This window comes from Condylura cristata, unplaced genomic scaffold, assembly GCF_000260355.1.
Source record: "Condylura cristata isolate star-nosed mole 26May11 unplaced genomic scaffold, ConCri1.0 scaffold00011, whole genome shotgun sequence".
Classification (NCBI taxonomy): domain Eukaryota; kingdom Metazoa; phylum Chordata; class Mammalia; order Eulipotyphla; family Talpidae; genus Condylura; species Condylura cristata.
The window spans coordinates 53,998,291-54,020,818 of record NW_004567112.1 but is presented as its reverse complement, the minus strand read 5'-3'; the positions used below and the strand labels follow the sequence as shown (position 1 = coordinate 54,020,818).

The 22,528-nt window shown below is 35.2% G+C and overlaps 1 protein-coding gene across 3 annotated transcripts in view; it reads left to right on the top strand.

Moving 5' to 3' along the window:
* The window catches only part of RNLS (renalase, FAD-dependent amine oxidase), a 238,929-nt gene that overhangs the window by 193,908 nt on the left and 22,493 nt on the right, over window positions 1–22,528 (top strand). For all 3 annotated transcript variants that reach the window (XM_004680896.2, XM_012723956.1, XM_012723957.1), the window contains exon 6: window positions 20,712–20,887. In XM_004680896.2, coding sequence (XP_004680953.1) covers window positions 20,712–20,887 — 176 coding nt within the window. The remainder of the gene's footprint in view (window positions 1–20,711; window positions 20,888–22,528) is intronic.

Genomic DNA, 22,528 nt, shown 5'->3' with positions numbered 1-22,528 from the left:
AATCACATGGATTTTAGGAGCTTTGTGCCAAGAAATGACGGGGAAAACCAGTGGGTGTGGCTGTTCTGTTTTTCACACTTCCCAAGGAAATTTCTGAGTTCTCTCCCAAGATCTTATATTTGCAGTGACACTAGGCAGGAGTCAAACTTCAGCTCAGTTTCCACCACATATTATGTGTACGACTTTGGAAAAATGACTTAAGCAGTTTCCTGGCCGATCAATAAAATGAGGAAAATAACGCCAATCCCAAAATTTTATTGCGAGTGAAATGGTTTAAGCACATAAAGATCTTCACATAGCACCTAGCAAGTATAGTACATATGGCACCAATTACTGTAATTAATAAATCCAGCCTTCAATTTTTATATTTTCCAATGTGAGGGGCATAAAAATAGAAGCCTAACTTAGGTGAATGCAATCTCTGTTACCAGTACAGATAGTAATCAAGATGACTTAGATAAATAAAATGCCTAAGTAACCCTAAATATGATTGGTCAGAATTTTACCATCCTTCCTGTTCATCTGGAATAGTGTTAATGACCAATAAATTGCTAACAGATGACCATCTGAGAGATTAATACAAACTGCATCTCTGGGAATGTGATAATCAATGACCATAATTATGTAGTTTTCAAAATCTGATCAAAGGAAAGAATTCAACTCATCCAAAGGAAAAAAAGACCCCATACAAATGAATGAACTTTTTATGAGATGGAATTTATTCCTGCAAGGATCTTATTGTTAGGTTCCTTGAATAACAAACACTAATGCACAATGCCTTGAACAGCTTTATACAAAAGATGTGGGAACATTATTCCATAGTCTGATTATTATCCAGACTCTTTATAAAAAATGGACAGATGTTATGAAAGGCTATAAATAATTGAGATGGGTGTGGAACCTTAAATTCTGTCACCTTGTGTTCTCTTAAGAGAGTTCATGATTATTTCACTTAATCAACCATGCTGTGGGCAATAAAAAATGATCTGCTTGAAGAGTTGCATAAATATGAATTTTTGTCCTTAAACTTGCATAAAATGTAATCCAGATAGGGGGGTAAGAGTTAAGTAAAATATAAAAGGGAAAGGCGTGGTTGGGGGGGGGTGAGGAGATAGTTAAAAAGAACCAAATTCTTATTATGACAGATTTCCAGATTTCCAGTTGAGTCTTTACTTTCACAATATCAATCCCAGAAACAGAACTCTCATATAAAACAGTAATCATCTTAAAGTAACAAATGATAACCACTTACAATATCCATATTATGGGCCTCCCTAAGGGTTAAGTCTCAGTGCTATCACCACTCCAACCTGAGTACCTTCTACCAGTTAGGGAGCTAACCCACATATATGGCACAGCAGACCTCTGCTGTCTCACCCACTGCTCCCATTAGCAGAATATTTCAGTAAATCTGCCTATTCTGCTTCCCACTCTGTGTCTGGAGAATCCTCTCACTCCCCACACCTCTGACCTACACCACAGTTCTACGCAAACAAAAACAAAATCTATGCTAGTATGTCTTTTTATAATAGACATTTGTAATTCACTTATATAACTGCTAATGTCCATATAAATCTATTCTAGCAAATTAATAAATACCAAATACTAATGTTAAATATTTACCTTATTTTAATAATGACAAAGAATATCACATAATTATAATATCAAATCTTAGGATGCTTTTTCAGGGGGTGTGTATAAAATATATGGGTAAGTGAATGTTTGTATATACAGATATATAAATGAATATGTGTTATCTAAATCAGTAGGCACAAATCATAAAATAGAGTAATCTTTTTCACATATTTGCCACTTCTAAAAACAAGTGGGTTTTCTTTAGCGGATGAAATAACTCAGTCCATTTTGTGAGGAGAACATTTGCACACAAAGTAAAAGCAAGAAACAGACAGCTTTCAGGCTGTGGTTTCTCTATAAAATCTCCTCAATGGGAAAGATTTACATCCAAGATAACACTTGTCCTCCCACTTGCCAAGCATGTTAACTCAGTACGAACAGCACTGCCAGAGATGGAGGGAAAATGGAAAAGCAGTTAAATACATCCAAAATGAACATGAAAAAATATATATCCTATGGTATATATTCTGGAAAAAAATATGTCATGGGATTTTGTTTCAAAAAAAATTGATTTCCTAAATATTTGATTTATGTTTTCCTATTTCGATTATTCCGTGGAACAATTAGTGACAAAATCTATTAAATGTCTCTGTGTGTCAGGTACTATGCTAAGAATTGAGGATTCTGTGGTCACCCTTACCACTGCCATGAAATCTGACATCTGCTCAGATGAGGCTCCGTTGGACTACTAACTTGGTGTCCAGTAAGAGTCTTCAGAAAAATAAATGGATGTGATCAAGATCAGAAAGACTCATATTACCTTGAGACAGTATGACGAGCTTTTAAAAGAACACTTAGACCTTTTGTCAACATGAACCCAATAATCTTTCTTTAAGTGAGAACATGAAAGATGGAAGCTATGGAGCATATACGTCCTTGAATAAATCAGAAAATTTCGTATGATCTCTTAGTGAACTTTCTCAGGGGGCTACTAAAATGTTGAGAAGATACAAATGAATCCCGAAATGTCCACAAAGCAGTGAGCAAAAGGCTAAAGAAAGTCAGGAACCTACACTAACTGGCATTTCTGTGACTCTGTACAATAGGTTTGAATATATAAGTTCAGATAATATAATAAGTTTGAACTTAAGTCCAAATTACAAACTAGTAAGTATCTACACTAAGAAATGAATCTTGAATATTAAATACTTCAATTCCTGTTTTGCATCAGCATCTTAACTTTGTGTTTTGCATGTCCTGCCCTCTGAGAGTGGGATTTTCACTTGTAGTGTTCACTTACTTGTGGTTGCCAGGCAGAGTTTTACAAAATACCTCCAGGTTGGCCAAGAATTGGTCCAGATGTAAGATCCAGATATGTTGGTGACTGAGTGTAGTTTTTCTCCATCATTAGTGAGGTCCAAAAAGGGGAATAGGAATCAGATGTCAGTTTATGATGAATAAATGTACAAATCTGAAATGTGCAGGCCGTAGAGCAGAGAAACAGAAAACACTGACCAAAGCACTATCCATCATGATGACCAGTTTAGAAAGGACTTAACAAGGAAAGATCTATGTCAGTTGACTTGTGAAGAGGTGAGGAAGGCCAATGTTTAGCTAGGAAAGAAAGGTCAGCAGAGCTGTCTGCTGGGCATAGTCACAGTCCATCTGAATTATCTACTAACAAAGGTCAGCTTGGTATTCTGGTAAAGAAACTTCTGCATTAAATGCAATGACATCAACTGTTATTTATAATTACAATCAATTGAACAACTAGATGAACTTAGATACCAGTTTGGAAATGGGTGCATTTTGCCTTATTGAGGCAAAAATTTCAGACATCTTGATACAAAGGGGAGGGAAGAAAAGGGGGAAAGAGGAAAAGAAAACTCAATGCTGGAACTGAGGAATTACACTGGAGATTTATGATTTGTTTGCTGTACAGTTTACTTTGGGAAACTGGATTCAGCAATTGTTTTAAATCTTTTTTTTTTTTTCACTCGGAATCTTTTAATTGTATTATTTTTTTCTTGAGGTAACATTGATTTGCAACATTATATAAAATCTAGGGGGGTGTGGATTCATGTCTCTTCAGATGGTTGTTAGCATACTACACCCACTACCAAAGCAACCAGAGTCCTCCACCATAAGCCACTGGGTCCCTCCCCCCATTGTTTCCCACCGGCTACCTGCAAAAGTTTTAGCCTCAATTCTACAGTAAGATTTCTAGGATTTTTTTTTTTTTGGTTTAGTTTAGACTGTCCTTTTTCTTTATATTCCACATATACAGATTGGTGTCATTTATATGTGGAATATAAAGTAACTAAATTAATAGATAAAGACAAGCTGAAAAAATGAACCCTTGACAGCTGACTACAGAATGGTTGTATTTGATTGCAGCATTGTTATGTAAATTAGGAAAGTCCAGGCATTTTCTGGCATATCTGGGATGAAATCAGATAGGAACTTTATGGTTTTTTCAGGTTCCTATGCAGAAATTTGGATACTGATGACTAAATCAACTTTCACATCTGTCTGAGAGCCTTATTTTGAATCAAGACAGAGCTCTCCATCCTCTGGACCTCAAATAAAGCACATTCAACTTTATGTTTTCATAATACCTGCAACCTTGTCAATTTGTTGAGAGAGCTAAAAGTTGGTAAAAGCCTCTGTGGGACTGACCTGTTTTTAAAAATCTTGAAGTTAAATCCTTACCACAGTCTGAAGTGAAGCTGTCAACACCCCGGGTTGTAAGCCAGGGCTCAAAATGATGTACTGTGCTCTGCCTTCCAGACATGCCTGGTTTTCATCGTTCTGGAGGTATCTCCAATGCTGTGCAAGTTGAGAACAGTCTTGTAAAAGTGTGTAAGTCTCAGACAGCTTGTGAGCTTCAGGTCCAGGGAGACATAAAGACTTGTTGAGCAGGCTGAAAATTTGAAAAGTCTTCACTCTAGTTCATCTTTATCTGGGAGCACAGCAACACTACCCCCAAAGAGATGGCCCTTTCTTTTTCTGAGAGTTCCCTCAGAAAATATTTTACCATTTTCCTCACTGTCAAGAATTCCTCCTAAAATTTCTCCTTAGCTAAAGAATTGGTAGATCCTATTTGCAGAAACTTCTGATTTCTCCAGATTTAGAAACTCTCTCCTTTAGAGGGAACAGGTGTCACTCTCCATCATACATGTTATCCATCAGTTGTTCACTTTTATCTTGATCACAACTGAAAACAAGATATAGATACTAATGTATTGGCTGGATTTTTGTGTATATTCATTCCTCAATGCTGAGCAGTAGTCCTTCATACAGTTCTAAATTCTTTTCCCTGATCCTGAAATAACTTTGAGAATCTATACGTAAGCACTGGTCACCCACCTGGCATGAAAGAGTAATGGCAAGCAAATGTAATAGCCAAGTCAGCAAATTGTTCATCCCTAAGACAATCTAAGTATCTGTTACTTCACTTTGGATCATATAAAATGAAGGAGCTCTTTAACTTAATTTTTGAAAGTAGAAGACATTAAAAATTATGTGTGCTCTTGGCAGTTAGAATGATTGGGAGCCTCCTTTGGATGTTGGTTTGTACCATTCCTAGAACATTGGGAATACTTGACTACATTGTATCAGAGGCATTGCCAGTTTTGACACCTGGAAATCTGTGGGACTCTCTGTCCCAAAGAGGTACAAGTATTGCCATTGACTCTAGATCTCTAGCAAATACACATCTGTTTTAAATAATGTCCTGTAACACAGATCTTGATTTCCAGTGTTATACTTCAAAGGATCCCACTGTACTCTTTGTAAAATATATATTTTTTTAATACTTGGTTAAGGAACAACTGTGCTCCAGCTGAGATATTTAACTTAGAAAATATGTGATTAGCTCCACAAAATGCCATTTTGCTGTTACAGTCTAGCAGTATCTCTATTTTATATCACAATGGCACTAAAATGAAATGATATCTTGCATAGAAACCTTGCCATAAGTTATGAGTTCATATTAACCCAGGCTTAGTGTGTGATGAATACTTTATTGTATAATTCATAACCTGTTTTTTTTATTAGCCTACACAGTCAAAAATAAACAATGTTATCCACCATGGTGCAGTAGACTTCACAATCACAGAGACTTAGTTTCAAATTATAAATTAACCCTTAGAATTATATGGAACCATGTTATATTGTCATCTTTGTAGATTAAAATGGTTGACTACCACAACCCAATATTAGGTTATGACTCAATCTAATAGCTCTGTGACCATGAGTGAGTTTCTCAGTGACTCTGAGCTTCATTTACCTATACTATAAGTATTCTCATAATGTTTCCCAAATATGTTATAAGGATTCAATGAGATAGTATATCCAAAGTTCCCAGTACAATGTCTGGCACATAGTACGCTCATAGTAAATGCTGTCTACATAGTTGTCAGATATATTAATTACCTTATGGATTCAGTGTTCCATTATATGAACTTTTTTCATTTTTAGAAAGAGAAGGGAGAAAATACCAACTGTGTAAGTTTAATCAAATTATATTACCTTTTGTTAAAAATAATATATGTATTAAGTTGTTTAAACAGTATCTCATTAACTGAAAAAAGTGTTAATCTCAGAGAATATTAAGTGAGACACGGTTCTTCTTTCTTTTATGTAATCTCAAATCACTGTTTAAATAAGAATTGTACCAAAACATTCACATGATTGCATATCTAAGAAGATTGAAACACGGTGAAGTAAGTCATCTCATTCAAGAGCAGGTTTCCAAGCCTGCTAGCCCCATAAAATCAATTCATTTTGTTTCATAGATACTTTATATATTTTATAGCATTTTTTAAAAAAGATTTATTTATGTGTGTATACAGAACTGGGGTACAGTCCAGAGGTGCAGGAGTGGTGAGAGGATACACCAGAGATAAAGTGGGGAGCAGAACAGGAAGGAGTGATGAAGTACACTGCTGAGGGGAGCAGCAGGTGGGTCAGGAGAGATCTGCCACGCCATGTGGGTCAGGGTAGGGATCGAACTCATGCTGAAGTGACTTTAGCTTCTTAGTGCTGTGCTTTAACCCGCTGCACCACCAGGGAGCACCAAGCTAGCATTTTTAACTCTGTATAGATCCACCAACCCACCATTTTGTCCAGTTGTGACATTATTGAGTCAATTAGACGAAAGGGCCTTTTGTTTATTACCAGTAACTTTGTCACTAAATAGGCTGAGAAAACTTTGATATACCGGGTTCGATCATATGTGGGCCCTGCTATTTTTAATGATCATTGTCCCTAAAGGCTTCTTATATGTGTTCATTTAGATAATGAGACCCTACATGTACATTGAATTCCCTTCATAATATGAATGAATATTAAACATTGGAATCTGAAAAGAATCTATTGAAATGTCATTAATATTTATAACTTATCTGAGGGACTGTGAGACTTCTCCAATATAAAGTATTCCAAATTCATGTTTGGAAGATGAAGCATCCTTGAATTTAAAATATATTTTCCTTACTGAAATAGATTTCTATTATACATATACCGATTGAATTCTTTGTTTTCAGTGTTCTTTACCCTTACATTATTTAATAGAGTCAGAAAAGACATTTTAAAATCTGGAGCTTGATTGAATATAAACAACTGCTTTTTGTTAAAAAAAAAAGTCTGTTTCTTCCTTTTTCCACTCACTATATTCATAATAGTGGTTTCTTGGGAATCACTAACAATATCGCAAAGATTACAGTCCCTTTGATTTAAGACCTTTTACCAAAATACCCAAAACCAACCTTTTTCCTGTCAAAATGTAAGAGGGAGGAATAATTCCAGCGGTTTTCTCAGTAAGGGAGATAAGACTGCCCACAGTTAATCAGTGAATTTTCTCTATGAAAAGGACCAGAATAATTTTTGACAAAATCATAAATCATAAACTTCATCATCTGATTCGACTTGCTCTTTCAAAATCAACATTTGGTAATATCAAGGCAAAAACTTCTTTTTAATAAACTAAATGAACTAGAGGAAAGCTTTAGATCAAATCCTCCCACCCATAGATATTATTTCATCCTTTCATGGATCCTTTTGAACAGTTACAAATCTGAAGTTGAACACAATTACGCAACTACAGCGATAAAGTGATATCCTTAGAGGCAAACCAGTATGCTGGCTCAGGGCGAAAGCCTTGCCCAATTCAGGAAAACAGTCCAATCATAATACCACTTAACACACAAAATTTTATATAGGGCAGGATGCTGAGTAGGCCAAAATAACGATGTATAATAAAGGATGGCTGCTTATTGGCAGTGAGGATTGGGAAAATGGAGCGTTTTAGTGGACTGTCATCATGCAAACCAGGGCTTTCTTACACACTGCGGAAGAACTCCAGGAAGGGCTTGGAACACCAAGTGCGAGTTAGGACAAATCCCCTGCTCTGGGGAACTGGGTAGAGCCCAATTAAAGGACTATTGAAACCATTTTGTTTTTCCTTTTGGCAGTGCCAATAAAAGCTGCAACAGGCTGCAAAACTCCTTGTGTCTCAGGATAAATAGATGTTTTCATAAAACTTGGGAGGTCTTACTTAGCCAGTGAAAAAACTCCCAAACAGATCCTGAAATATATGCAGCCCTTTTCTTTAAATGGGTAGTAGAGTCAATGGATTTTTTTTTTTTTTAAGGAATTAAGAAACATAGAGGAAAGATTATCCCAGCCCTGGACAGCAAGTAGAATCTCAAATATACTTGTGAGAGCCATTTTACTCTTTAAAAAAAAAAAAAAAAGCCTATATGTTATAATCAAACAATATTTGTAACACTGGCTCTTGATTACTTGCTGTCAAAATTCTGACCTCATGCTGCCTTCAATTTTCAGTTTCCGAAAATGAACCCACTAATCTCCCAGTACCTTAAGCCAAAATCATGATTCAATCCTAGTTTCTTGCTCTCTTCATCACAATATCCAATCTGTAACCAAATCATACTGATTTGGATTCCAAAATAGACATTGAAGTCACCTCTCTTCCTCACCACTATCACAACCAACATTGTTGAGCCGGCCTCTCTATTCTTGTCCCTTTCCAGTTCATTCCACACAGAGAATTCTGGCTTCCTTTTGCTCATAGTATTGTCTTGAATCCTTATCTTGACTACAAGTTCTTGTACAATTCTAGTACAATATAGTACAAATTTTGCAGATTTTTTCTTTTAAGACCAAAGAGTGAAATATTTTAATCTTTGTGAGCCAGTCTCTGTTGAGACACTCAGCTCTACTGGGGTTACATAAACTATCTATCTATAAAGGATTGAGCATGATTGTTCGAGGAAAGCTTTATTTACAAACACAATCTAATCTCCAGGACAGAGTGGGGATCAGAACAGTCAGACTAATAAAGCTCACTGCTGAGGGGAGTAGTGGGCAACACAGGAGAGGTCTGCTGTGCCATGTGGGTCACCTCCCTGGCTGGAGCTTGAATTGTGCTGAAGTGTCTGTGACTAGCCTCTTACATATTTTTCAATAATAAAAAGCTCTTCTTAAATTTTAATTCATTTATGGTAACATCTCAGTTGAGAGGAATTATTAGACTTTTCTACAAAGTCTTTCATGCAGAATAGAGCAAAATCCTCATTTTTGATATCTTCATGTTATGATCATAATTTTTCTACGTACTCCATAAGGTTTGGTCACTTTAAGAGAATTTTGTGACACAGTTAATTTAAAAGTCAATGATCAGAATCCAAAAATCAATTGAGGAATGATGCTCACAAGGAAAGGAAAATATGTGTGTTCTTTCAGCACCCCCAAATTACTTACAACTACATAAATCATTCATCAGCCATACATTCAAGTTAATAATTATTGCATTCCATTTATGGACCAGACATTTTTCTTGGTGTTTGTGTAAATAAGGCTTTTTCCTACTGCTTAGATTCGATTCAACAGGGAATATTTAAAATATTCCAGCATGATAATAAAATATTAGAACTCCTTATGAGCAAAATACGTGTGAAGGTATTTCTCTAGGAATATCTGGCTAATAAAACCATATCTGCTTCCTACACTTTCAAGTAAAGGCAGGAGTTTAAGAAAGGGTGGAAAGGGTGGAGAGGGATGGAATCAAACATGAGTTTTTATGGAAAACTTTCCTGGCTTGGAACTTCTTGAGTAATAGGAATTATGTAGGTCTTCAAGGATTTATACTTGCCATAGAGTCTGGAAATCTTTCCTTTTTGCTTTGCTGCAGAGGAAAGCTACAAGAAATTGCTTCCTCTATAAAGGTCATCATTATTTGAAAAGAATGGGAATTTCCAATTTAGTAGTTAAATGTGATTGGAATCAAATCTTAAGTCCTTAAGAATAGGAGCTGGGAAGAGACATTATCTCATAGCTTATGTAATGTAGAAAGAATTGTGAGTCTTGAACTCTCATTTGGACAAAGAATCTGAGACTTGGGGCTTGTGGGAGGTGGCAGCATGGCAGTGTCCTGAAGCCTCTTGTCCCCCTTCCCCACCTTCTTGTTATATCAGTGAGCACATGTGTCCATTTCTGTATGTGCTACTTATATCTCAAATTGCAAATAAGAAAACGTTTACCTTCTATTATAGCTTATTTCCCTGTATAAAGCAAAGAGAACATTTCTACAGCTTGAATTTAAAAGAAGTTATGTCAAGAATTTGAAAAGTTAAAAGGAATGAATTTAAAAACCTGAACAATGCTCCTTACTTCACCTTTTTAAACTCCATATCCCATAATCTTTAGTAGGTCTGGCACCAAGAACCAAGCACTGTACTACGTGCTTTAAAAGCTTTACTACATTTTGTCCTCACAATGACTCTGTGAAATAAATGTTACCTTCATTTTATAGATGAAGAAACTCAGGAAAATTAGGTAAATCCATGACCTTAGCCTGACATTTATCTCCAAATCATGCTTCTTTAATATAAGTAAAAATCTCTGTCAGAATCCAAATAAAAAACTCCTCAGGGAGATCTATCTCTTGCCATGTGTACTACCCACTTTATATCTACTCTACTCTTAGGATTTGGCAACATTCTAATCCATAGAAAAATACTCCCAGTAGCCCAGCATACTCCCTGTCCCCATCTTCTTCGCTACACCCCAAAGCCTCGAGCATCCAACACTAACAGTCTTGGTCCGATGTTTATTATTCAAGAAGTTCAGGCCCTCCCTGGTGGCGCAGCGGGTTAAAGCACTGCACTGAGAAGCTAAAGCCACTTCAGCATGAGTTCGATTCCCGCCTGCCCCGGAGGTGACCACATGGCGTGGCAGACCTCTCCTGACCCGCCCGCTGCTCCCCTCAGCAGTGTACCTTGTCCATCTGCCTGTTCTGCTCCCCACTCTGTCTCTGGTGAAGTCTCTCACTGCCCCTCTGGCCTGTACCCCAGTTCTGTATGTACAAATAATAATAAAAAAAAAAACTTCTTTTAAAAAAAAGAAGTTCAGATGACTGTTGAATGTTATCACTTATTTTCTCACATGGCTAGAGAAGGAGCACACACTCTCTGTGAACAATTTTCTATTGTTTACAGAAAGATTATTTCCTATGTTTGTATACATTTACTTATACTGAAGCTATGGAGAAATAGCTCCTGAAATTCGAAGTATGGGTTTTAGAGGAATTCTCGTGTTATTTTCGATTCGTCATGTGAGGTTTTACAAACTTGTTTATATTTAATGAAATGTCTATCAGAATGGTTATCTTATACAAAACTGTTTAGAGGATGTCTCTATATATTATTGAACATAACAAATCCAAACATATGTAGCCTGGGATAATAAGGATTACAAATATACATGTATATCAGTTTTAAAACTTCCCTTGCTAGCCTTTATTTAAAATCAAAATTGCATACCGCATAGAGAGATTAGTACTTCCAAGACTAGGATAAACAAGTCAAAGACCAAAAGATCAGAAGAACTAATAGTATGTGAGGTTTATTTTTTAAGCTAATATTTTAAACTCGCTGATGGAAAGTTTCTTAAGGTCACGTATAGAACGAGAGGTATAATTAATTGTTCGGGTGTGAGCACTTAGTGCTCTCTGATTTTAAATCTGTGGTTGCTTTATCCAGTAGAGCTGACTCCATACTGTTTATTCTGTTGATGGAGGAAAGCTTACTCTATCTAGCCAACCCTGGAGGTGCAAACAGCAGAACTCTCACTCCACTTAGTTGTCCATCCAAGTATTCAACAAATATTGGTTGTTTACATGCATCAGATCCTGACCTAGGTATCAGAAATGTAGGAGTAAGACAAGATCCACAGGGGAGACTGAAAAGTAAATAGATAATTAAAGCACACACTGATAAATAATATGATTCTAGTACCTTCCTTCCACGATGCAGTCCTTTCTGAGATTTCCATGTCCCATGAATGAAGTAGAAGGTAAAGGTGATGGTCAATTAAACCTCAATAACTTTAATCCCCTGAAATAGAATGAGTCAGCCCTGACAGGTGAGTTTTCCAAATAATATCTAACCAAAATTTAATGTGTGCCAAATCCCAGACCTCTCAGTTAACTTAGATTTAATCTGTAGTGTTCCTTATGTTGGCAATCTTACGGCCATGAAAACAAGAATAAGGCAAATCACTGAAAAAGAATGTATGAATTGGGTTTGTATGTAAAAAATCACACTCATCAACATTTCACTAAAAACTAAAAGTAAAATAATGTATATTTTAAACTGGTAGATTAAGAAAAATTACCCAGTACTGGAAAGCATGTGAAAAAGCAAGGACTCTCGTGTGCTGTTGAAGAATGTAGTTTTGGAGAACCATTTAACCATATCTAAAATAATTCAAAATGTGCTTACTCTTTACCTCAGCAGTTCTGTTTCTAGGAAGTTATCCTACAGACAGTCGCAGATAAAAAAAAAAAAAAAAAGTTCAAATAAATGTGCTCTTTACACCATGGTTGTTATAGCAGCAAAATGGATAAAACAAAATATCCGCAGTAGAAGACTGATGAGTAACAGTAGTAACTCTATACTGATCAAGTAAATAGAGTGCCCTGAACCGATAGAAAGTTATCCAAGAAGTGTTAAGTGAACAAACAAGTTATAGAATAACCGGTAGAGTAATTTTGGCGTTCCATTTAAAGAGGAGAGGAGATAGCCAGCTCACATGTGGAGCATTTCTAGACAGGTACATAAAAAACTCTTGGCAGTTTCATTACCCTGGAGAGTGGAAATGCAAGTCTGAATAAGAAGCAATACCTGCTATTCTTCTCTTTATTAGTTTATGATTTGCAATTTAAGTAAAATTAAGCCAATAATAATTTCATACCATCTTTCCTTTGAAGAATAACACTGTGTATAATCATATTAAGGATTCTGAGAAACCCTGTTTAATTTTGTTTAAAGTAGACAATTTAAGTATATGTATCCGCCCAAAGAATATCACTGCTACCATTTTGTCTAATAGCTCAATATGTCATAGGACAGGCTATGAGTAGCACTGACCTGAGAATCACAAGAGACACTGAGACCAGCCTACATGGGAAAGCAAAATTTCTGACTCAAGATCCAAAACACAACTGATAACTCTCAAAATCTGCAATCAGGAAGGAGAAAGAGATATGAATTGGTCATATTAAATAAATCACATCCTGTCTCTTAGTGGAGAAAATAGCACTTCAGAATTTTCTATAAATCTTAGAAGATATGTAGTAGTTTTCTAGGAAGAGTTAGGTATTACTTTCAACAGGAAGGAAAAAATACACTTTTAAACTTGAGTTATATTTTTTTCTCATTTAAGGGACTGACATTTCCCCTCATCATTCTCCCTTTGGAAAAGATATTTTACCTTTAAAAAGAGAAGCACAGGCTTGTCAGAGAATTTGGTTTCTATATGATGCCAAGAGTATGACTTCTCTGTTCATTTTTCTTTCTGTATCTTTTCCAATTACCTTCTCCTGTCACTTCTCTAGATACTCTTATCTTATATCTCCCAAATGAGACTTCATTCAAACCTCTTCTATGATTTTAATTGGACATGTAAAGCAATTGCTATTATCAATTAATGCTGGCCCCTTTCTCCAGGGAAATAATAAGGCGGGGTGGGGAAACAAAACCATTTCTCTTTAAAGATGATAGGATAAAAATTAAACAAGTAAAGGGGAGGTCTATGAGTAATAACCATTTTTTCTATGTGTCTGGCCCATGCTATCATTTCACAAGTTTGCATTCCAACTTTCATTCTTCAGTTGAAACCATACAATTGTGTTACATGAATATAGATGCTTACTCCAGAAGTTCCTACTGCAGATAATTGCAGGTAATGAAGTTGCCCAGAATATGAGTAGGGCTCTCATAGATGGATTTTGGCCACTGTAACTTACACATGCGAAATAGGTTTGAGATTTTTTAAAAGCAAATAAATAAAACCTGCAAGTGGCCCCTTGAAAGAGTGAGACCTGGTTGCTGAGTCCACGCCAGAAGCAGACATGCTGCCTAAGGAGGTAAATGTCAATGACAGAGAGCCTTACGTGTATTTGGGTTGGCTCTGCTTGGAAGGTGAGAAAGGGGAGAAAGAGATATCAGACACATGTATCTTTTCATCTCAGTCTCTCTTCTTCCTCCCACAAATATTCCTTCCCTTTCCCCTGCTATTCTTTCACCAAGGGTGAATTTAGATTGTGCTGCTGTTGAACTTACCGATGTGATTGGCTTACTCTCTATTACATCTGCTGCTGGGCCCTGGAGCCATATGAAAGAGCTGAATTGTCATAAGAGTGTTCATGGCTAGAGGCCAAGGATAGTTGAACCAGTTCCATATAAAATGGGGAGAGGAAAACAAACCACCAATTTCTCTTGCCAGGAAGAAGGATTGCTGACCACCAGCACCACCAAACTGTGTGACTCTCAACTCATCCCTTTCCTCTCTTCACATGAATCTGCTTGTTTCCTGAAGTTTGTCTGCACACACTAGCAATACCAGACCCTTAGCACATAATGGATCTAATTGTTTTCCCTACTAAGATGTAAACTTCTGAAAGACCTTAATTGAGTTTATCACAGTTGCAAACACTTCACTAGATACCCACTTGATTGAATCACTAATTAAAGAAATATTTCCCCCCATTTCTTGATGCTCTTGGCATACAACTAGAGTTTCCGGACCTCCATAAGCTTCTCAAGTCCTCTACTTCCTGCCAGATATGGAATCCAGAGTTGGGCTTATACTTCTGTCCTTTGATAGATCCAATTTCTGTTCCTTGATGTTGCAGAAATCAAAGTTTATCAGATGGAAAATGTTCATGAGGTAGTTTCCTGTGAAGAAGAGTGTCCCTGTGAGTTTACACTCACTCTGTAACCTAAAAATGTATTGCAGTGGCTGTGGATATATATAGCTTCACAGTGCTGAGATCTTACCCCTTGCACCACCAGGGAGGTCCTGTCATTAAATTACTTTTTTTTAATTTAAGTATTTTCATTGCCTTATTTTTCCTTTAGATTCATAACTTTTTCAAATTCAAAAAATATTATAGAATTAAGAATATTATCTTACTAGTTTGTGCTAGTATGTAGGGAAATCAATTTAATATCAAAAAATCTTAATTGATGGATTTTTATTTTGATTCACTACTCATATGATTTTTCCTTTCTCCTGATAATCATAAATCTTAGTCCTATTTTTTAAATCTTTTTGCAACAAAGTAATATTAAATATCTTTGATATTGTTAAACATTGTTTATTCTGACTTTATTGTGAAAAATCTATATTACTTCATCATAAAGTATGGTACAACCAACTTAAGAAAGATGTCCTATTTAATTTTGGGAATGGTAACTTTTACCTGTTTACTATGACTATCATGGAATTAAATGTTAATGGATGCCTTCTAAATATATTCTGAGATTATCACATTTTTCATAATAATACTTACTAATATAAAGAAGTCCCTATTAATGTAAATAGAAGGACTATTTATAATTTGGTGTGTATGTGCTTATATGTGTAAATGTGATATATATGTCTACAAGCAACATTAGATAAGTTTGACAATTTTTTAGCATGATAGTTTTAAATAAATCACAAGTAAAGCAACTAAATCCTGAAACGTTAAAAATTAATCTATTAACTGTTTTTCAGTTATTTTGTGTGTTGTGGCTTATACTGACTTCTTTTATATTGAGTTAATTTTGACAAGTTATTTTAAAAGAAAATATCCTCTGTTTGTTATAAAAATTTATGAGAATGGATGTGTGTACACATTATTGGTTTTAAGGAACTTTCTGTATCTCAAATAGCCTATTTGGCAGAAGAAGACAATGGAGATGCTGGCCTGTCTTTAAGTGGAGTGGAAAAAAACAAAAAAGAAATAAAATACCTCTCCTGGGATGCCAAACCATGTAACCGCCCTCAGTCAGATTTGGTGCCAGAAATCATTCCCCAGGTATATTCTAAAAATCTAGTTAAAGTAGTCATGGGCAGAATTGCCCTAAGGCATCTGGCAAGAACAAAAGCAAATCTCCAAAGGAACACTCTAAACTCAGGCCTAAAAGAATTTCTTAGATAAAGTTTCTAGGAAACATGGACTCACAGTAGGAAAAGAAAAAATTCATAGTGTTGATTTTGAAATAGCCAAAACCACAGTATAATATATTAAATATGCTTACAGAAATAGAATAGTGGTAGTATGACTAGGGAAAAGAAACTATCAAAATTGATCTTGAAGATTTGAAAAATAGAACTGAACTAAAAGATAAATAAGAAAAAATTGTATTGAATCTAGCAAAGAAAGCCAGAGATGGAAATATTAAAAATTGAATATTAATATTTAATATTACAGTATTAAAAATCTTCACACACCTTGTGGAAGATAGAGTGAGATTATAGATCTATATATCTCTAACTAGAGATCCATGAATACAAAGTAGAAATTGGGAAGAAGTAATGGCTGAGAAATTCCCAAAATGAATGACAAAAATGAGTCTTCAAATTCAAACCCTAACAAAGTCAAAAAAGGTAAACACAAAGAATTGCAAACTTCAAGATATCCAAGTAAAAACCAAAGGCAAAGAGAAAACTACAAGAGCACACAAACGTAGAAGTTACTGGAAGTACCTACAACCAAACTAACAGTTGATTTCTTAACAGCATCACTAAAGGCTTGGAAATAATATCCTTCAAGTGCTAAGAAAAGTATTTTTAGTACATTTTTTATATACCAAAGAAAACTATCTTTCACAAAGGAGGGTGAAATAAAGACATTTTTAGAAAAATTAAAACTGAAGAGTTATTTACTTCACTCAGGAACTTCGAAAGAAGTTACTTTAGGAAATGGAAATGACTCAAGAAAAATATGAGATTCAAGAAGGAAACTGTAAATAAATATAAGTAAGCACTGGCTATTTTAAACAAAGCTGGAGAAGAAAATCCTGGATAACAAAAACATAAAAACCAAAGTTAAAATATTCTGAAGTTTTATATTATTCAGAAGAAGGACGTAGATACTAACTTTTGACTGTAATATAGATGCTTAAATCAAAGGGTCATCCCTACAGATAGAAATAATCTGTATCTTTGTTGTATTATTATAATTATATGTTTAATTAAAATAAACTAGGAAAGGGGAAGAATGCAATGAGGTAAAAACAATTCTATTAAAAAGAAAACAAAAGCTTTAAAAAAGAAAGAAATGTTGTAAAGGAGACAAATAAGTAGAAAGTAAATTTTTCTACAAAAGACCTGTCTCGATATAAAGCGGTTCACAACATACTGTTGTGAAAAAGAGAACAGTAAAAAATAGCTTCAATATAAAGTAAAAAGTGTGAGGACTAAAAGGAGAAATTGTAGACTAAAATCTGCCATGCCCAATTCACACCCACTAGGTTATTATAAAAAATAAGGAGTGTGAGGATATGATGAAATGGAAACCTTTGTGCACTACTGGAATAAAAATGATGTCATCACTGTGACAAATAATGTGGTACTTCCTCCAAAATTTAAACATGGAATTACTGTATGATCCAGCAATTTCACATCACACATATACCCACAAGAAATGAATAGGAATTTTTACACCCATGTTCATAGTGACATTATCACCATAGCCAATAGATAGAAGCAACTTAAGTTGCTTCCATCAACAGATGAATACAGAAACAAAATGTGGTATATATAGTCTTGTGTCACTTTGCCACATCTCAGTCAAAGAGGGATTGAATGACATAAACAACAGTGTGGTCCAAGTAAGTGATTCCATGTAGCCTAGATATGTGAGTGGGCTATAACATGTCTAAGTTTGTACTCTATGATATTCACCCAACTAGAAAATCACTTAGTGATGCATTTCTGAGAATTCTTCACTTTTATTAAAAGTGACACATGATTGTATACACAATGGAATATTATACAGTCTTAAAGAGCAGGAAATTCTGACAGACTACTACATGGATGAACCTTGACGCCATCATGCTTTGTGAGATAAGCCAGTCAGAAAGGACAAATACTGTATGATTCCACTTATATGAGGTAGTCTTATTCAATTATGATTAGGTTTCAGTTTGGGAAGATTATAAAGTTCTGGTTCTGGAGATGAATAGTAGTGTTGGTTACAGAATAATGTAAAGATACTTAATGCCAGATAACTATATACATAAAATAGGTTAAGTGTTAACTTTTACATTATGTATATTTTGCCACAAACAAAAACTAAATCTTGTTTATGCACAGGAATGCTTACGCCCTGGAATGCTTTGCTGCTACCCCTGCAGAGTTGATATAATAATCAATTTTAATACTTTGAGATATCAACCATTATCCTTTTCTAAAGTTGCTCTTAACATAGCCCAGAGGTAAAGCAAAAGAGTTTTCTAAGCATACCATATGTTTGTATAACATTTTATAATTGAAGAAAAACTTTTATGTGTCTTAAACCATTTACTCCTTGTGATGCCCATATGAGGTAAGTACTCTTACTGCCTTTTAGCCAATGGAATGAAGTGCAGTCTGAGAGATTAACTAACCCAAGGATGTGAGGGTTGAAATATTTATCTTCCAACTAAAGTCATTGATTTCCAGTGAACAGAGATAGTTGTCAACTTAGTATGAACTTTACATTTAAGATGCCAGAAGTAAAGTGCTTCTAAAGAAAAGGGGGGAAGATAACATCATTACCTTTTCAGCAAAGAATAATGATGATATTGAATTTATTCTCTAATCCTATTAACTTATTTGTGACATTTTATAAAACTATTTTTAAAAATTGGTCACATTTAAACTCTGCCAAGCTATTTTTATTTTTGGACTTTCATTTGGGGGGCTAAGTAAGCTTTCCTTAAAATTCATGGTTTTAAGTTGCATCTATTCAACTTTTAATCTAAATGCACAAAAATTTTTGTCTAATTTCAGTTAAAAAGTAGCCAGATTGTTCTCCCATTGTTATGCAAGAACTGTTTCACTTTGGATCTTAAATTTCCTTTTTATTACTCTCCTTGGAGTGGATGGCTAATGTAGATGGGAGAGACCTGGCAATGCACCATCACCGACCTTCGCAATTTTATGAGTTGTCTCTAGAACAAATGGCTGGGTCAGGGCAACCTCTCAATTGTCAGCGTGCACCTAATATTCATTTTCCATTGAAGCCTGCCATAGATAAGCCAACTTAGAAACTCTACCCTCCTTTAGATTGTCAATCCAGTAGCTGTCCTTCTCTGGGCAATTTGATACCTCATGGAAAGACTTGTGGTATCAGCACCCTCTTACTGTGACAAGCCCCCCCAAATGTATTCACTGGTAACGTATATAGCTCTACATGAGGCCATGCATGGTGGATTTCTCAGCATGGTGGATTTTGTGAAGCAACTTGATATTTTGCTCTCCTTGGTCTTTCCCTCTGTGTGGTAGCCGGAAAGTCTCTACTGACAGATTAAACATTGAACATTCGAAGAGATGAACTCTCTCTTTTCTTTTTCCCTTTGCTCCAGCTATTTTAAGATGAAAACAGTGGGCAACCTGTTACCATTGCATTTACTGCACAGATACTGAAGTCCAGTCTCCCACCACACACATATGAGAATGTTCAGAAGCAATCCACTTTAAAATGTTTGTCACATCATGCAACTCTCTCCCTGGAGTTTTGCTGAAAATTTGACCATCCAAGATTCTCCAAGTAGTGCACATGGGAAAATAAATAACTCAATTTTATTATCTTGGGTGACTTTTCTTGTATGTATCAGGTTTATCGCCTCTATTCCATGGTTTATCTTGATGTGCCAGAAACTGTGCTGAACACTTCCTGTGTGTGCACTGGTTATTTTATCTACACCACAAACCTATGTGATAGGTATCAACATGTTCACTTTACCAGAATTAGAAACCTAAAATGTAAAGAGGTTAAGTGGCCATCTAGCAAGTAAACAGTTTATTTGGTTCAATCCTTTCTTTTCTTGGAGTAGAATTGTACAAACCTGTATCTAAGAAATTGTCCTCTTATCCTTTACAATCTTAAATTAAGGAGTTTTCAGAACAAGACTTTCCAGCACCTGTCAGTGCCTTACATATCTGAATATTCTCTTCTTTCAAAAGTTGTGAGCACCAAAAAAAATATAACTATATTATGAATGAGGCAGATTTTTATTTTTAATACTGCTTAAAATATGAAAAATAGTATAATGTCATGCTTGTTTATAGAAAGAAGACTGACTTTTTTTTTTAAGCAGGAAAGCTACTTTATTCTGGCAATTATATAATTTTAACACAATATTTTGCCACATTTATGGTATAATGAGTAACTAGCTATCCATTAATTAATATGAGTAAGATATGCATTTATTGAACATCTACTTTGTACTCATAATTTAAAGAGAATATAGGTTTGTGTATAATTAACGAGGGAAGATGAACATATCAATAAATTTAACTATACCAGTACATGTTAGGGGTTTTTATAGCCTTCCTTCAAGTTCTATAGCAAGACCTGAAATTTAGTTTCCAAGAGTGACTCTCTTCTCCTCTTCAGAGAAGCTTAAGTCTGAAATCCAGAAATAACCTAATTATATGCCTAGGTATTAGAATGTCCTTTCCTTCCATTTATTACCTGTTTATTGTGATCAAGTCTCAAATCTGCATTGAAATGCAGACACACCACCATGTTTCCCACTGTAAGATGTATCCTTTTGTTCCTCCCACACCAGAGTCGTCAGAAATCGGCCCTTCCCTTGCCATTCACACCTCTGTCCCATTTGGAGTTGCACACTTAGAACACAGCATTGAGGATGTGCAAGAATTAATATTCCAGCAGCTGGAAGCGATTTTGCCAGGTTTGCCTCAACCCGTTGCTACCAAATGCCAGAAATGGAGATATTCACAGGTAATCAGAAAATCCATGATAAGAGCACAATTTCCATAATATTTCTTCAGCACTGATTTTTATCAATTGTTTTCTCATTGCTCACCACTATAGTAAAGAAATTAGCAATGTGATCTGTAGAGCAGATATGTTTTCAGTTATCTTTAAGTGTAAACTTCTGCAGGTTTTGTATTATCCGGTTATTCCTACTAAGAAAGGTTTTCCCAGAGTCATATTCAAGCCCTTGCATCTCAAAACGTATGCACCCTGAAATCTAAGCTTTCCCATGCTGGCAAGGCAGCTTATATTTCAAAATGCAGCTGTTTCTCTGGGGTTTTTCTAAATCAGTACTGTGGTTATATAGAAACCACTATAACCTCCCAAAATTTTGCAATATGTCACATTAACCTTGTAAATGTATTTTGCTGCCACAATTTTTATTTTTATTAAGTTCCCACTTGGGTTTTCACTGCTGCTAGCAGAGTTCTTTGGATAAGAAAAATGAATACCTGCACAGATCAGCTAGTTGAGCTGTTTTTCAGGGATAGATAAATGTACTAATCACTCTACACATTCAAACTAAAATCCCACTGCATGAAGTAAATGTTGACTTTTCTGGAACTCTCTCCATATTCCAACAGAAGTTTGTGAGTCATCATAGCACTCCTTTGATCTGTAAACTCAGTTGTGAAGTCATTCAGGGACAATGAAGCACAGGATAGAAGGAGAAAGAAACTGCTACAACATTTTCCCCAAAGATTTCCTAGCCCATTGATTAACTGATTGATCAGTACTATTTGTTACCCAAGCTGTTAAGCCTTCAGATGAAGTGATGATGGGAGAAATCATTGCAGTCTTGTATGTTTTAAGTTCAAATCAGAGGAAACTGGAAGTTACTTACTAAAACATTGCAGCAGGCCTTTGTGTTTACCCATATCTTCTCGAGCTAAATTATACATTGAACCTTTGGGGGAAATATTTACTTAAACACATCATGGTCACTTAGAACACTTCACTTTTTCCTTTTAAAAAGCATTGAAAAAAATCTCAATAGCAAATGTTTTTAAATATTATTTAACTCGGTTTTAGGTTGACTTGAAAAAGAGGACTGGGAAATAATCTTGTTGATATAATTTGAAGCTAGGTCTATTACACTGCAAGTCATTTTGCAATTTATAAATATTCTTTTAAAGTAAACAATAGTTTGTGAGTTTTCTCTTGCAAGGAAACTTATAAACTCAAAGTAATTAATTAATAAGCTGAAAAGATGGATTTAAAATCTACTTGTTTTTTTAATTTAATATTTTAATAAAAATTGATTCACCCTAACCACAAAATAGTCTCTTCAAAGTTGTGCAATCATACAAAATTTAATAAAAATCATTAGACACAAAGTACATCCAAAGTCCTGTGATGAGTTTTTTTATTACAATTAAAATGTTTTTCCTTGGAATTTTTTCACTACATTTATTGTTCTATACTCCTGATATCTACATTAACTTCAATGCCTAAAAGGGAATGTGTTTTCATGCAAACTTGGAAGTTCACATTCTCCAAAGTTCCTTTAGTATCCTTCTACATTAACATAACATTGTCATTTATGGTAGAAATCTTTCTCACATTGTGAGGCAGACAGATAGCCAGTTAGATGGATGGATGGAC